At 44.7% G+C, this 18425-nt stretch overlaps 1 protein-coding gene across 1 annotated transcript in view; it reads left to right on the forward strand.

Annotated features, from left to right (window-relative positions):
- The window catches only part of KIF6 (kinesin family member 6), a 1537786-nt gene that overhangs the window by 1435441 nt on the left and 83920 nt on the right, over positions 1-18425 (forward strand). Inside the window, exon 21 of the mRNA XM_086925888.1 lies at positions 16208-16314. Within this exon, the coding sequence (XP_086782014.1) occupies positions 16208-16314 (107 nt within the window). The remainder of the gene's footprint in view (positions 1-16207; positions 16315-18425) is intronic.

Below are 18425 nucleotides of genomic sequence, written 5' to 3' on the forward strand. Positions count from 1 at the left end.
ACAAAAGAAAAGCACTGCCAGCATTCCAGTTGAGGCTAACCACGCTGGTTAAATTAAAAAAAAGTGTTGCCGGAGAGCGTGTCCTGCAGCTCTCAGGAGAAAGCTATTTAAGAAAACAGTGCTCTGAGGCTTAATTAAAACATACCGAGTAACAACACAGGTAATAGGGGGTGAGTAGGAGGCTGGCCTAGTATATGGTGCACACATATTTAAGTGAAGCACTTTGCACTAATCCAGGCAAACCTTATGGTGATATTAGGGCTCTTAGACTGCCATAGAAAGCTCTCTATGTGTTAGCTGTGGAGAGCAGCCTTCAGGCATTTCAAGGAGTGTTAAGCAGTTTGTTTTACCAGATTTAATCATGTAATGTAGTTTAAATGAAAAATAACGACACAGTGTATATATAAAAAGATGTCTATGTATTACACAACAATCACTAACACATTGGTATATCTCCTTCTCAGATATATCAACACAAATATACTTCGATTGCAAATAAGGTAAGTAGCATAGAATACTGTGGTCTCCAGAGGGAAACCAAACCATATACTAAAAAAGTGGAATGCGAACTGTGACCAAAGTCGTGACTTGGACCAGGAGACTCAGAGGAGCTGGAGACACAAGGAACCACCCAAGGTATGTCCCCAGGAACCCCATGGAGGCTGTGTGCAGAGTGGAAACACTGCAGCGTACTCAATAGAAGTCAACGGGAAAGTCGCTGTTGCAGTTTTGGAGAAGAAGAACCTTTCCCAATGGACCCTGAAAAAACCCAGTGGAAGACAGAAGATTGGAGAGTCATCCAACCCATGGTTACCCCAGGAACCAGGATAAGTACATATTGGAAGTGACATCGGAATCCGCTGTAGACCACAACGGAGGGCTTCAGGAAAGATGCCTGTGGAGAAGACTGTGTCAGAGTCCAGTGGCATCCAAGGGTGGATTCTTGAAGAGGAGAACCTGCAGGCCGGGGGGACACTGTCTATGCCATTTGGAGGTGACCTGGAGGCCTGGAAGAGCTATGCCCACCGATATTGAATGGTTCAGGAGAGTTAACAGTGATCTTGTTGCAGCAGCTGTGGTGACCATGTGACACTGTGGAAGACCAGGAGCCGTACACAAGCTGTTCCATGTTGGAAGTCGAGAGCCTGGGGGTCGGTGTCTGGCGGGAGCACCAACAAGCCTTGGCAGCTGCAATAGGCGTGGAAAGCAAAAAAGGTGCAGCGTTGGGATCAGCAAGGTCCAAGGGACTCGACACGAGCAGGAGAGTCAGATCAGGCCCCAGGCAAGCAGGGGAGCCCAGTGGAGCAGAAGAAGAACTTCAAAAGGACCCACAGGCTGAAGGCACAGGAGTTGCAAGAGGACCTCGAGCAACTCACCAATAATGAAGGCCCATGGTGCAAAGGATGCGATGAGGACATTGATCTTGACAGGAAGAAATGCTGGAGGATGGAGCTTCTTGTAGCCTGAAGATCTCTGGAGTGCAGAGCCAAGAAGCATTGGCACCGGCAAGCCGGCGTGGTGCACTGGGGTACGGTCCCACTAGTTTTGATGAGGGATACTGGCCTCAAAATTGTAGAGAGGACAGGTCAGGCCTCTAGGAAGTTGCAGAACCACCACCTGTGTTGTTGAGCATTTCGAAGTCCGTGGGACACCAGGAGCAGCAGACCGGTCAGATTTGTTACGATGCCTGCAGATGCATGGGAGTGACTCCTTCACTCCAAGGGAGATTACTTTGGGTGTCCTTGATGCCCACAGGTCTGTTGAAATCCTGGAAGAAGCACAGCCACAGATGACGAATAAGACTTGCAGAACAAGTACACCAAGAGCAGCAGGATGGATTCTTCCGACATGCAGTTTTGGGTCCATGTGAAGACCAAGTGTTCATACGGTCGAAGAGTGACATGGTTTCAGGCTTGAGTCTTGTCCCACGATGAATCTGAGGACCCACCCACAAGTACACCCTTAAATACCCTAGCAAACGGGTTAGGATGACTCAGGGGTCCCTCCCAGAGGACGAGCTCGACAGAGGGGAGGATACTCCCATGTCCTTTGTCCAGTTTTATGCCAGAGCGAGAAGGGCACCAAATGTGCTCTTCAAAGCAGTCTGGTGGCGCTGGCAAGCGCCTCCCCCCAGCCCAGTACACTAAGTCCTGTCTGGGAGGAAGTTACACCTCTCTGTGACAGAAAACCTATTGTTCTTTCTTCCCCTGCTTGAGCTCAGCTCAGCAGCAGGAGGGTAGATTCGTGTCTGGGGTTGGTAGCAGCACTAGCTTGCTAGCAGCCCATGAAAGGCCAGGAGTACTGCAGGCTTCCCAGAGGAGCCCCCCAGTGCATGGAATTATGCCTCCAACACCTGTAACAGTGTTGAGGTATGATTCCAACATGTTTGATACCAAACATGCCCTTGCTCGGCACATCCACTACATAGTTAGTCATTGCGTAATGACAGATGGCCACAAAATGTATCAAAATGGCTGGCCGCACTTACAAAGCCTGGAAAATCGACTCTAGGGTTTGTAGGGGTGTCCTGCTCATGCAGGGGCACTCTTGCACTTCTAACCCAGCACCCCTCCTTTAGGATTGAAAGGCCTGCCTTGGGGGGTGACTCATAGGTTTTAAGTGTAGTGAACTCAGATATATGAAAACTTATATCTGTCATAAGTGATGCTAGCACCAACATACACAGGCTGCAATGGCAGGCCTGTCGCTACAGTTTGAGTGGCCTCTCGTGGGTGGCACAATACGTGTTGCAGCCCATTGGAGACCCTTGGTGTACCTAGGCCCTGGGTACTTAAGTACCATATACCAGGGACTTATTAGGGTGCACCAATAGCCAATTGTGGAGGTACACCATTACTTACTATAGTTAATTTAGGTGGAATGCACAGTGACAAGAGTCCTGATTAGCAGTATTCCAGTCAGACTAGTCAAAAACACGCTGACACCAGGCAAAACGTGGGGGTAACCATGCTAGAAGGATCCTACCTTACTACAGGGTGTCCTCATGAGAGGTTACAAGAAGACAAAAGGCGGTACTAAGGAGGGTTTACTAAGCCTATTGACCAATGAAAAAACACTTTTTACAAAGGACAGTGACATGAGCCAATTAAAAAGATGGGCGGAAAATGGGCAGAGCTTCATGCCCATATCCTGAATACAGCATATCTTTAAGAGACAGAGCAAGCACTGCCTAGGCGACATCTAATTATAATGTTAATGTTAATGTTTTGTACTTGTAAAGCGCACAGCTACCCGGACCGGGTCTCCCGGCGCTTGTACTCATAACTCTAAGGAACCCTTCCTGGCTTTTCCCTGTGAAATGTCCACTCCTGGGCATCCCCAAGGTGAAGCCAGGCATCCCAGCGCTGTTGGGGCCGTTGTGGAGATTAAGCAAGCTATTTCCCAGAGTTGCAGCATGGGACCCATGATTAGAATAGGCACCGAGGCGAGAAATCAGGTCCGAGGAATTTAGAGCTCAAGACCCCACCAAGACCGGCCGAGGCGGGAATTGAACCCTGGTCCAGGGCCAGACCTCTGCATCAGGGTCTGCCACTCTAACCATTGAGCCACACTTCTCCACTTATCCACTTGTATGGTGTGTTGTTTGAAATGCAGCCACAGTGTAGGTTGTACAGTCCCTTCAGTGTGCTGCCACCTGAGCCCATGATCCAGAGCCAGCTCAGCCCTCTCTGTGAAGCAAAGATTAGCCTCTCCTACCTGTCCTAGATGGTAAAGGAAGCAGTGTAGTGTCTCATGCAGCTTCGGCTCACTGCACTGGGTGCAAGGCCCAAAGTGCTCAGAGAAGCGCGTGAGCCTTAGGACCGCCAGGACCTCTTGAAAACAATATGGGGGACCTCAATGGTATACCCTGAGGAAATTCAAAATCTCCATTCTCAGGGGTCTTCCTAATATCAATAAAGAACTTGGCGCAGAAGCTGAAATGTGAAAAAGACATCTTTATTAAACTTAATTAAGTGAGGCTATGTCACCCAGCTGCCTTAGCAATTGAATAAGGCAGTCTGAGGAATATAGAGGGCTTATATATGTTTTAGGGTTACATGACTCAGCACAAAAGTAAGGGGCAGTCCTAGCTTATGCAAGCATGCAAAAAACCCAACATACTTTCTTACACAATCTGGACAAACCCATATTGTAAACAGGTCATAAAAGAGGGAACAGAAACAGATGAGAAGTAAGATAGAGGGGTGTGTGCATGTACCATAAACTCAGCAATGTCCTGCCCTTTGATCTCTATCTGACCAGCTGCCTAACAAGGAACTGGCTCAACGAGGTCAGCCTCGGGCAAGGGAGTCAGTTCGTTCAGGTCAAACAGAAGCCAGCACAAACTCAAGCTAAGGTGCATGTGTCCCAGAGACTTGTTCAGCCACAGTCATAAGCCTATGTGAGGGCAACCACAAAATGGTTGCTATGCACAAAATGGAACCCATGGTTCAGAACGAAATCTTCAAATACACAGTGAATCCATTGGTGTAACATGATGAAAACACTCATACTTGCTGAACTCACTGTTTACGGTTCGCTGTTACCAAATTCGTAACAGAACCACGACCTTTATGACCCAGGTTCAGAATTCACGGAACCTCAGACCCTCCTTTTGCCCTTACATAGGCAATAACCTAAACTCATGTCAATCTGAATCCAGGTCTATATTCATCAGATCATCAAGATGTTGCTGGAGCATAATCCTATTACTTAGCAACTCTCTCGGGACACGTCTCCTTACACATGTAGTAGCACAGAGGCCACATATGGCAGGGCAAAATAGGGAATGCCTCTATCTGTAGTAGGTGGCATTAGATCACACACCCAACAATTAGTGATGTTCACTACTAACTGGTGTTGATGCAAAAGCTGTACAAAAGAATTGCTTACGAATTCTGATCTTCTAACCTACTCATGTTCAGGAAAAGGGTGAAAAGAGTGCAAAGAAGCAGTAGTAGGAAAAGACATAGGTTGGGAAGTGGGTGCAGAAGTGAATTGAGTAGAGAAAAACAATCCCACCCATAAATGACAACGTCATGTTTAAAAAGACACTAGAAAACACGTTATTAAGAACATATAGACAACAGGAGAAAGTAGTGACCACTATTACAAATGAAATAATATTTTTTCACAACCCTAAGCAAAAAGCAAATCCTAAAATTATCTAGTAACATTTTAGGGCTCCTATGCATTTCAGTAATTTTTGTATGTTCGGGTGAAACAGTGGTGACCCTCATCAATGCTCTGAGCGGAAAAGGGGGTACTCTTCCACAGAAAATGGACTTTATTCTGCTTTTACTAAACAGAATAGTACATTAAAACAATGCCAGCAAAACAATCAGTCTCCTAACACCTAGTCTATATAATCACACGGAAACCTCTTGTGAAACCAACTATGCCCAGAGTGCGTTCAAAAAGCCTCTCTGGCAGGCTTCTATTGTCCATCAAATCTTCTTTTCTTGTTTTCTACCGCATGGGCCTCTTCATTCAAGCCTTTCATGATCCGTTGGAGTGCCCTCCTGGCAAACCCTCATAGCTCATTCAAAAGTCTCAATGTCTCAAGGCAGTGCACCAGTATCTCTCCTTTGCGGCAGGCACTACAGGTAGTTTGCTCTCCATTGATCAAGGGCCCATGTCATCTTGTGCAGACCCGGGACCATTCTCAGGCTCCAACACTCATCATTCAGTGTCAGAGGACGCTCAGGCTGCTCTTTCATGGGCACCATAATGTAGTGCCTTTTGCCAATCTCAAATCCTCCAGGGCACTGCACTTCCGTTGGAGCAAAGGAAAAGGGGATGTGTGGCCAAAAACTCAGGCCAAGGGGCTCAAGGGACTGCACACTGTCAGAGGTTAACCAACACATGACAGGCGCTCTTTTGCACTGAAATTCTGGTTCTGTGGCAAAACCAGCTCCTCCTTCTTTTCTGATGTTGAAGGCCTTCTGATGAAGCAAGTGCGATGCTTTAAACAGTTCATTGTATAACAAGGGGACTGCAAACAGGTGGCCTGCGATCTTCAAAGGAGTGGCCACACGCCATGGGACAATTTTTTGTCTAGAATACACTGTCATTCTCAAAAAGCAATACAAATATAAAGGCAGTAGGCAAAACAGTGCCTCTAGGCTTTTCAATTGGGTTTCCATGTGAGAGCATATCCTCCATCATCTAAGGGTAGATACCTACAAGAGAATTCTATCTAAATGGATGTCTTCACATATGGTGGCATTGTCTAATGGGGCAAACACATTTTTTTTCTCAATGATTACATATAGGTGTTCCTAAATTCCTTATCTAGAACACCTCAAAAGAGAGATCTCGTAATACTTGTGCATCAGGTGGACTATGCAATACAAAAGCTAATGATCAAGATGTGGAAACAAAAGACAAGAACTAGAGAGTCCTGGTATTTCCATTATTTAAAATACATCTGGTCCATCAAAAATTAAAGCAGCAGAAAAAAACGAACTAGAAACCAATTTAGAATATGCATTGGGTTTGTCATATTCCCCAAAAAAACTTAAGGTGTCTCCTATTGAGGTGGAAAACTTATCTTACTATAATATTGAGTCAGTTAACCAGTCCCTCACTAGCCTGACAGTTAGACTGGGAAACATCAAAGTAGGCCTAAAGAAAATTCTTAAAAAACAGTCTGGTCATACAAAAGGGAATTATACATAAAATGGGGGTCTCTGGTATATTACTGCAATCTACAAGTGTGAACCAGAACAATACATCAATAATAATTAAAAAATAAAAGCTGACTAGTGAAAGAAATATGGAAAAGAGAAATGGGACTAGGTCAAAGCTAAAATCCCCAATAACTAGGCATGATGCAACATTGGTGAGGGGAGTAGTGACAAAAGAAAAATGTATAGGAAGAACAAGAAATTACTTAGGTGATAGCCAAGCATGTGACAAAATACCAAGAGTGTGAGTGATACACAAAAAAAATCACAATAGTTAAAAAATGTAACTCTACCGCTTGCCGCTACACCATATATGGTAACCTCAGCTAATGTTCCAGTACCTTCTTCAGGGAAAAAAAATGAAACCTGGTTTCCTTATTGGAACAAAGCCATACACTACTTAGGAAGCAGAACAAAACTGAGTAATGTAATATAGAAATTAGGTCACCATATACAAGAGTCACAGATCTATAATTTTATCCTCACGTCCAATCAGGATACATACATTTAGGGCTGCCTGTTCCTTTAAGGGAAGAGGGAGCAAGTGACACATTTTGATCCTGTATGTCTCTTTTATTTTTCTTGAATACTATTTATAGCCAAATTTGACATACACTGGTGAAGTGTTGTCTGTGTCGTGTTCACAAAAATGAAAATATCATATTTGTGAAATTTAGCAAATCAGCCCAACTGTAGTGTAGCGATAAACATCGTCATGTATATCCATTTACAACACAGGTAAACTTGTAATTATATCAAAAGCAGCAACATAAAACAATAACATGCATAACGCACATGTCAAGCACGAAAAGCATAGACAAAACAATAACATATGTGAATGAGCGGTGACGCACAACACCAGGTCATGTACTAACAATATTCGGGCCTGCTTAATTTGTGAGGCTTAAAATCCTCACCCTCCTTTTTGACAGAAAATCACCAGGTAGTCGAGATTTGGCTGTCAAATGCAACTTACTGTGTGTCACTTCTGATACACAGGACCAGCAGGAACCATTCATGATAGGACCACATACACAAACATAAAAACACATGAACATTTCTTTCCAAAGGAGTTACGCAAAAACACAACTCTTTTCAACCAACCAAACTCACGTGTCTTGTCAGCCTTAAAATCACCCAGAACAATCCATGAATGATCTGTAGGCAAAAGCAAAAAAAATACACAAGACACAAAAGAGGAACATTTCGCATAACAAACGAATATCAATTATAACTTTTAATCAGAAGACAAAACATGATACATATTAACAGACACAAAAATAAATTTCCATTACTTAACTGTTACCATCTTGTCAGTCACCTTGCAACATGAAGCCCTTTTAACTTTCCAAAAGTAAAATCCTTTCACTGATACTCCATGTTAGCCTTGTGCCACAATCTCCACTGTAACAAATAATTCTTAATTGGCAAATCGTTCTCACTTATTCATGTAGCCTTCAAAATTTCAATCATTTTCTGTCAAATAAAGAAACTAGCAGACATTATTTCTTAGAGCAGAAATACAAATGTCATGATGTTGGGACTTTCAAAGAAACCATTTTTTATATTGTCCCTTTGGAATTAAGTTCTTTAATTTTAGTGATGTTCTTGTGGAGAAACCAGAAATACCACCTTTCACAGGCCTGTTTAGCAAGGTCATTCTGCATTCCACAGAGACAAGGCTCAAATTTAAAAGGTTACAAATGTGAACATGACAGCCTCTTCCATTGTTTACAGGAAAACTAAAGGTAGCATCTTAGCGCAACTTGAGCAGACTGTTCTCCTAGCCCACAGTTTCTGCTCATTCTGAGGCTGACCAAGACAGAAGGCCTACTACGTTTACTGTGAATGATTCACAGAACCTAATAACACACATACCAGTTTTTAGAACAAATGCTTGTTGCAATGGTACTCATTTCAGCAACCTTAATTGGATCTCACTGGGCCATTTAAAAGTAAACCCAAATGGGGACAACCTGTGAATTTGAATTATATCTAAATGTATGCATTTACTGAGGCCTAATGCACTTTAAAGCTATTTTAAATGGCAAAAATAATGTTTTAAATTGTCTGTTTTACCCAAATTCGACTTTGATGTTTGGGGCACTTAAAAATAAATATCCTATACTTGTTATACATATTAATCATCCTCAGAATGTTCTTTACAAATTACAGAGATTTTTAATCAGACATATCCCATGTAAATCTTTAGAAAAATGAGTTTTGTACGCCTGCGCTAAGTGAAATTCCATATGCTAATGTTCTCATTATGCAATATAGCACAACTTAAATTACATTTTATTGCTAGAATGTCATAGTATGAGCATTAAGCTTCATGAATAGTGAAAAACGAATTTTCTAGAACTTATTTTTAATAATTATTTTTCAAAATGTATTAATTATTTTTAATAAACCCAATCATTTTTGATAATTCCACATATAAAAGCGAGCTGCATCCCTTGCCTATAATTTTATACTCATTCATTTATAAGCCTAAGCACAGAAACCTAACTTATAACATGACACAATGTTTGCGCCACTTTAAAAGGACAATTTGTAATTAGCAACAGACCCAGGAATATGCTTACAAAATTTTGCTTAATCGACTGAAAACATAAAAAAACCCACAAACACACATTTGAGCTCATTTCAGACTTAAACAGAAAGGGGTCAAACACTCCGGACACACAATACGGCGCGCCATGCATTTTCGTGAATAGCGCCATCACTATTCACTGACAGAAGCTGCACTAATGGGAAAACCACATAGATATTTAAACACATATTTGACCCACCAATCAATACTCATTTGCAAATACTAGTTGTAAGTCATATTTACAAGAAACGCTTCTCAATAGTGTTCCAAAAGACTGCAGAAACAGCCCAACAGACTGATGTATGTCCAAGAACCGAAAATACACTCACTTCACTAGCTTTGGCTAGCAGAACACCAAACAAAATCGTTCTGCATATCTTCATTCATAAAACTGCGCAGAACAAAGGATCCTTGTTTTGTATTATGTCATATTTTAATTCCCTGGGGATACAAAATCACCAAGGAAGAAATATGTTTTTAAATCTAACCTATTTAGATATTCCCTTTAGGGGAAGCCGGCTAATCCAAACGTATACAAAGTTGGCCAACACAAATCTCCAAATTTGCTAAGATCAGGCATCTTATAGCTCACTAATCTAGCTTCAAACTTCAAGGGGCTATCTCTATCGATACACTCGTAAATATACAAGACCCTCGGTTTTTGAAAATTGCAATCTTCAAATAAAACTAAGGACCAAACATACTAAGCAAAGAACCACAGAACCAAAGAACAAAGGACTGGGAGCGACCCACTTATACTTAACTCTTACTTTTACTAATCAAAACGTTATCCAAATTCTAACTGTCAAGTTCTACATGACCTAACGGTCTTTTATAATACTCACGCCAAAAGGTTCTCAGTCAGGAGTGACATCATGTGGAGGATCAAAATCAGGAAGATCAGAAATATACTGGGCTGCAGAAAAAGAATCTCCAGAATCCCTGTGCACAGAGTACCTTCTTAGTAGAATCCTGTTCTGTCCTCCTCAGTAGATTTCAGTCTCCTGACAAGATCGCTCCCACAGAAAGTCACTTCTCTGATGAGCCCCGCGTTGGCTGCGCCATTTGAGGAAATTCAAAATCTCCATTCTCAGGGGTCTCACTAATATCAATAAAGAACTTGGCACAGAAGCTGAAATATGAAAAAGACATCTTTATTAAACTTAATTAAGTGAGGCTACGTCACTCAGCTGCCTTAGCAATTGAATGAGGCAGTCTGAGGAATACAGAGAACAGAGGCCTTATATATGCTTTAGGGTTACATGACTCAGCACAAAAGTAATGGGCAGTCCTAACTTATGCAAGCATGCAAAAAACCCAACATACCTTCTTACACAATCTGGACAAACCCATATTGTAAACAGGTCATAAAAAGAGGGAACAGAAACAGATGAGAAGTAAGATAGAGGGGTGTGTGCATGTACCATAAACTCAGCAATGTCCTGCCCTTTGATCTCTATCTGACCAGCTGCCTAACAAGGAACTGGCTCAACGAGGTCAGCCTCGGGCAAGGGAGTCAGTTCGTTCAGGTCAAACAGAAGTCAGCACAAACTCAAGCTAAGGTGCATGTGTCCCAGAGACTTGTCAGCCGCAGTCATAAGCCTATGTGAGGGCAACCACAAAATGGTTGCTATGCACAAAATGGAACCCATGGTTCAGAACGAAATCTTCAAATACACAGTGAATCCATTGGTGTAACATGATGAAAACACTCATACTTGCTGAACTCACTGTTTACGGTTCGCTGTTACCAAATTCGTAACAGAACCACGACCTTTATGACCCAGGTTCAGAATTCACGGAACCTCAACCCCTAGTGTCATTGAACCGTGTGCTCAGCTGACACTCTCCCCTGTGGGATGAGAGCATCCTTCTTCTATGAAGCAGCATCAATCTACTATACCTAAGGAGGAGTGGGACACTACTACCTGGAAGAAGCCTAGAAAGGTAATAAACAATTCTAACCTATGAATAAACTTGAGTAAACTGTATGCAATGTTAACTAAGAAGCAGATGCCTTGAGAGAAGGTATTAATTCATGTGACATCTACAAATTGAACTTGCGCCCAAATGGGAATCCTAGCGCTAGTCACACCAAAAAGAGAAACCAAAATGAGGAGCGAGGCTGCATATTGTCTTAGTGTTTGGCGTTGTAGTTGGACGCATAAGAGGTTAGTTGTTGGGTATATACCTATCTCTAAAAGTAATTATATATCCTAAAGAATGCCTGAAATACATGTAGCAATCTGCCTTTTCTGTTGGTCACCTCAGATGTTTCACCTTTTTCTGGCCCGTATTTTTGCTGGCTTTAGGACACTGTGCATTCACCACTGCTAGACAGTACTAAAGTTTGTTTGACGTTTAGAAAGCACATGGCTGTCCAACCAGGGCTTCCCAGCTCTGGAGTCCCTGTGCTTCTATGCTCACGTATGTGCTGTTGGAACTCCCTATTTGACCTGCTTAACTTTCCTGTAATCTGTAAACGATGCCTGAAGTGCACCTATAGCATGGAGAGTTGAATGTCATATGTAGCATGCAGTGCATAGTTACCCCACTCACATTTGTTACTAAAATATTTTTTTGCCAGAAGCAAACAGTGCTCTGGCAAGGAAAATGTTTTGCAGTGTAGGAAAAGCTTATTTTCAAATATTTAAAAGTCACCCCTGAAGTGTGCCTTGTCAGCGGATAGAGTGTGGCGCTGGTATCTAAACATAGATCATTACATACTGAGGTAAGTGTGCCTTCTAAGTGAAATAATGCACAATAGCTAGCTCACTGTGGAGGCCTGGCTAGGCATTTTCCTAATAGGTCTAGTTGGGATTGAAATCTTTATTTTCCACCTCTGGTTTGGAAAGTGCTAGTACTTTAGGCTGCCTGAGCCAGAACTGCCTTAAAACCAGTTCTGCCACTCATCACTCCTGCCAGGCAGGAAGAATTAAAGACTGTGGCTCGGAGGATAGTGTCTTGCCTCTGGGCCTAAGCAAGGCCTATGGGGGTTAACTGCTGATTACTTAGGATTCACTATCTGGACGTGGACATGAACAATTGGTGAAACAAGTGGCACTTTTACCACTACCTGTTTTGGCTCGGTGATGTCCGTGGGGAATTTTCTTTTCATCCTAAAGACCCTCCTAGACAGTCAGACTCCAGCCACAGTAGGAGGGGAAATCAAATTTGACCCTGTCAGGTATAGTAGTGGCCAAGAAGCTGAAGACACGCCTGCCTGGTGGCTGCTGGGTCCTGTCATGTTGAAATTGGAGATCTTGTGTAATTTCACTCTAAGTCCAAAGGGATGTGCTGCAAAAGAAGGCATGGTGGGGCTGCTGGAAAATGGTAGCAGTGGGGTGGTAGATTTTCTCCAATCACTGGCTAAATCTGGAACCTCCTGAAAACATTCTTGGACCTGAGAAGACTCCATCCAAAGAAGGCGGCCCTGCTGGTAAAAGGATCCAGACTTCTGACTCCTACTGGAACAAGAAGACTCTCACAAGGACTCGAGAACTCCTGAATTCTTCCGGCACACAGGGACTGGAGCTGCTCTCCATGGGCCAAGTGTTTGGACCCCTGTGTACCTGCTTCGAGGACTCAAAAAGCAGAAGGGAATCCTGACTCCAAGAGGGCCCAGGTAACTACAGAGGAATGGATCCTGCTGGTGATCTCGCTGGGGAGGGACCTGTTGCCCAGAAGTGCCCTGATGTGCGAGAGGCCACGCCACTGGCCAGAACAGCTTTCCCAGCAGTTGGAGACTGTTTGAAGGTAGAACATTTGACCATAACAACCCATTTGGTGTATCCACCCTCCACTCCATCATGGTGAGCCTGAAATTGCACCAAGTGCCCGGTCCTCCATAAACTGTTTTTATTTTCTAGAGTGCTTGACATTTTTAATGTACGCATCTTTTGCCTTAAATGTTTTAAAATAGATCATATCTCTGGTTCCCCTTAGCTTATTTTGATCATCTTAGTGTCTTTTTCCTTATTACCCACATTCAATTTTGCTTTATTTTTCTAAATATGTCTGTGATGTAATTTACTTCAAATTTGTTGGTACTACTTGAATTTAGCTCACAATTCTTTGGGATTGCCTGGTACTTGTCATAGCTACCAGGTGTTGAGCAGAGATTCTCTCAAAACTGTTTTAACCTAACTAGAGTAGGTTTGTTGAATTGGTAATAGTACTCCTCCCAAATTTAAAACCTCATTTCTGTCAATACAAACATTTTGTGTTTGAAATAATGAGTATTTAGAAAACAAGGTTACTGTGATAGAAGTTTTGGAAAATAAACTTAACCAAATGATTTTTAGAAAAATAATTTTAACACAAAGAAAAAACAATTATACTCCATGTCTCATACTCATGATTTATTGATCGGTACTACTGAAGGTGATTTCTTCCTCTAAAAAGGAACAACTTAAAACAGAATTATTTAAGGGCTTCTGCTGAGCATATGATGGCTGAATGCTGAAAGTAGCCTTTTCGAGGCGAGGGCCGCCTCTACTGGGCAGTATATCCTGGGGTTGCTACCTGAGTTTGTTGGTGACCGCACTATCTGTGGATAGTTCGCCAGCACCGAGCTCTCTAGTTCTGCCCCTCTCAGCCCCACTGGATTCCTGATCTGAGGCTCCTGTCTCCATATGCCTCCCACAGAGAGCCTTCATAGGCGGGTCCCTTTCTTCAAGGCTTGTAACACCAGCTGATCACCGGGTGGTCGCTGCAGAGTGACTGAAGTAAATCAGCTGCTACTAGCCTGGTAAAGTCTGCCCACCCATGAACTGGATGTTTGAGGGGCCGGCTCCCTCCTCTGTGTTGACAGCCTAGAGTTGATCCGGCTAGTGGGTCCTATGGCAGCCAAGACTGATGTGGCTATGTTCTACCCTCTGGTTGCAGTGATTGCAACATAGGCAAATGCCTTCCAACCTGCTCTATTTTCATGCGCTGTCCCTATTGGCCCAGGTCTCACTTTAGACTTTGCCAGGGCTCATAGGCCTGAAGTTATTTTTTTTTTTGCCCTCCTAGGGACGTATCATACATACAGCACATCTTCCTTGTTTGCGCCGGATGCACCTTTTAAAATGTGCTCCTGGTGCAAACAAGGAAAATGTGCATATTAGGATGAATGTGCTGCCCCCGGGGCAGCCGTGAACTCGGGCTGCCCCTAGGAAGCGCATTCATATGAAAAATGGAGTCAGTGACTGCATCCACCTGCAAGGCTGCACCTTCCTGCAAGTGGATGTCTGCGGAGGGTCCATGTGTCCCTCGTGCCCCCTCCAGAGGGCGCACTGGTAGGGCTCCACCATTTAGGTGGCACACTTTTATTGCCCCCCTGAGAGTTTCTTTGCTTCTGCGTTCCCGTTTGTAATACAGTGCGGACGCAGAGGCAAAGGGATTCCATCATTTAAGTGGGGCCACGTCCCCATGTAAATTAGGGCACGCCCTCTGATGATAGCGCTGTCGCTTTATGTGCGCCAGCGCTATCTGTATTACAGAGAAGGGTTTGCATAAGTGTCTGCGGCTCCTTCTCTAATACCAGAGTGCCCCGGGGGCACACAAAGTGGGTGCAAGCACCTGTTGTGCCCCCAGGGCACTTCTGGAATACGGCCCCTGGTGCCTCAATCAGAAGTTATGGAGTGGCCGGTTCCACTGCCCTTGGCTCCGTTCTCCCAGCCACCCCTCAAAGGGTGGCCGGCAAGAGAAGCCGTCAGCACCCAGTGTGGGAGTATGGCTGGTGTAGGGCAACTGCTGTTGGATTTGTGTCCTCTCTCTAGGGTTGTGTTTCTTGTACATTCGCTCTATGGTGTGTGGCTTTGTCTTTATTCTTGTGTTTGCCAGTATGGTGTGCAGGGAGTTCTGCCTCATGTCTGCTGCCCCCACAGTCCTTCAACCCTGGTTCTCCACTCCCTGGTGCCGAAGAGATATCACCGCTGAACCCCAGGGCTAGTGGCCAGGGCTACTGTCCCCTGATAGTCCTAGCCCTGGTCAGCAGCTTTCAAGATGCACCAGTAAAGTCTCAATAAACTGGGCAGCTGTTCCCAATCCTTAATGTTTCATGTTTTGATTGACAGCTGTGGTGTTTCAGAGGCACACTGACCCCAGGGGTACATAGCTTTGTCACCGTGACCCGAGCTGGCAGCCATTTTCCTGTCATTTTGTTCTTTTTAATTTTTCATCTTTGTCAGTTGTACATGTATCGAGTTCTCCTACATGTTTCTTGTGTTGTTTAAGAGGGGAGCCTTGTGGGGGTCCCTGTTACTAGGCTAGGGTGCAGAGTGGTAACTTTAACAAGGTACTGTCGAGCCTGGTACGACCACTCCGAGCCCAGAAGGGGCTTCTGCCCTCTCGGTGGGGGGGGGGGAAGGGGGGGGAGGGGGACTTCTCTGCCACCAACCTTTGACGACCTTCACTTATCTCATCTCTCTGTATCACATATCACGTTTATTCCTCTCATTGTTACTCCTGACGTAGTAGCAGTGCTTAATTTGTAACATATTAGGTGCCAGGGCTCTGACCAGGAGGCCACTGCAGCTTGCACCACCCATCACCCTTGTCATCGCTGCCAAAACGACTACTAGCCAACTCTCTCGTATGTAAATGCGACAGTTAATATTTTATTCCAGGACCCCAAAGCTAAAGGAACTACTGTTGTTCTGCTCATCTCTAAATTAGATGAGCAGCACCACCATGTGGTGGACTGGTGCAAGTATGATGGTGTTGACAATTAGGTGCCGGTGCCGAGCACCGGAAACTAATTAAATGACTGTGCGCCCGGAAAGCACCGGCTCAAATTAAGCACTGCTGTAGCAGCAGGGTGGCGGGAAGCTTGAGACCACTGAGTTAGCAAAATTAATTAAACTAATTAAACGACTGTATCGAATTGTGAAAGGCAACGTGGACAGATTGAGACGGTTCTTCCCCTTTCTTCTAGGACCCCCAGGAGTGTGGGCTCCGGGATACCCCTGACGGGGGACACTCAGACCGATGCCGACATCATGGCCTTCGTGAAGGCGAGGCAGAGCCTGATGCAGCGGAAAGGTGAGACCCAAAGAAGCTCTCTCGCTCCATTTTCTAAAATTATTTTGTTCAGTCTTCTCTTTTCTGCAACTATTAATGCCAGTGCGGTAACTGCTTCTTCATCCGCGGTATTCACAAAGAGCTGACCACAAGTACTATGTATAGGTCATTATTTCTACCCGCAGATTCCCCACCTAGGGATTCTCCCCAGACGCAGACTGGATCCAGAGGAGTTTCATAGTAACTCCCTCACGTGCCGGTAGGTGGCATCATTTGTCTATATGTTGAATCCGCCCTGCTGGATGGGACATGGGGCCACTATATCTGCGCCACCCCTGTGCGCTGATGTGAGTTTCTTTCTGTTGGACGCGGAGCCTTATATTGTACCAGTGTGCAGATCTCCAGATCGGGCTGTTGTTGCTATGGACTAGATGAATCCTGTCCGCAGAACCAGAAAAAGGGTAGGTCGGCGATGAATCTGCGGATTGATAGTCTCGACCAGAAAAGGTTACCTAAGGGAAGTCACTTATTCTTGTGAGTCAGACTTCTAACCGCAGGTTCCTCACCTTGTGAATGTATGACAAGGCAATACCACCCCTCCACAGGTGGCAGTCTGTGGAATTAGTCAAACCAGGGACTCCTGCAGGACATATGGGGTGGAGTGCCCATCCCATAGGGCCTGACTGTCCAGACAATGATACTTTGTGAAGGTGTGAATGGATGGCTCGCAGCATCCTGGCAGATGTCCAAGACTGGACCATAACCAGTCTGGCTCCTTGGGAAATTCACACGATGAAGAATTTGCAGTTAGATGGAGTCTCTTCCAGAAAAGGCGCTACTGAAGGTAAGTAACTTGTTCTCCAGACCCCTGGGGGGTGTGGTGATCGTACAACACAATCTTAGTTACACAAATTCAGTTTTTCAGGATGCGACAATGTGGAGGTGGTACCCAAGCATCTATTGTTCGACAGTCTTGGGGGGCCAGCTACAGGCTTGTAACAGATCATGGAGTAACCACCAAACTTTCTTTGAGTACTTAATAGATATATTCAGGTCCTTCAGCTGTGGTGGTACTAATACAGCACACTCTTTGACACCTAGGATCAGTTTTTAATGGTTCACAGTGGGAGCTGTATCCACAAAGCTATCATTCTGGGTTCTTGGTGTGTGGTGGGGGCTCCTATGAGGCCCGGGCACTAAAGCAGCTCGTTGGCCGTGATGCCGGACAGCATTAAGTGCTGCGGCGGCTCAGGCTCGTGACGTTGCCCTGTGCACCTGTGACTTGAAGCAGCCTGCTTCCTGTGCTCGAGTGCTGACGCTGCAGGCAGCCTGTTCCCTGTGCTCAAGTGCTGATGCTGCCGGCTGTGCTCGAGTGCTGCTGCTGCAGCCTGCTCTGCTCCCTGTCCTCGAGTGCTGATGCTGCAGCCTCCTCTGCTCCCTGTGCTCGAGTGCTGATGCTGCAGCCTTCTCTGCTCCCTGTGCTCGAGTGCTGACGTGTGGTTCCGTGGTTCGAGGGTCTGTGGTTCGTAGATTCTGAACCCGTTCAAGGAAGGTCGTCGGATATAGACGATTTTGGTATCAGCGGACCGCAAATGATGAGTGCGGTATGTACGAGTGTTTTCGTCATAGTCGATCAATGAGAACACTACGTATTCAGGGATTCCGTTTGAACCCTCGGGTTCCATTTTGTGTGTGACAGCCATTTTGTGCGGTTGCCCTCACATAGGCCGATGACTATGGCCGAACGAGTCCTTGGGACACGTACACCTTTAGCTGACTCTTGTGTGACCTGGCCGAACTGACTCCTTGCCCGAGGCTGACCTCGTTGAGCCAGTTCCTTGTTTAGCAGCTGGTCAGATAAAGATCAAAGAGCAGGACATTGCTGAGTTTATGGTACATGCACACACCCTTCTATCTTGCTTCTCATCTGCTTCTGTCCTTCCTTTATGGCTTAATTATTGCTTTGGGTTGAGGTCTTTATGATGGGTTTGTCCGGCCTGATCCAACAGGAATGTTGAATTTGCTTGGTCATTTCTAGTGGGCTGGACAACGGAAAGTGGGATTGTCGTTATGCGATATGTTTGAAATGTCACAATGCTATTGGTCAGTTTGTATGTAATTGATGCTAGCCA

Source organism: Lissotriton vulgaris, chromosome 6 (genome assembly GCF_964263255.1).
Source record: "Lissotriton vulgaris chromosome 6, aLisVul1.2, whole genome shotgun sequence".
NCBI classification, from domain to species: domain Eukaryota; kingdom Metazoa; phylum Chordata; class Amphibia; order Caudata; family Salamandridae; genus Lissotriton; species Lissotriton vulgaris.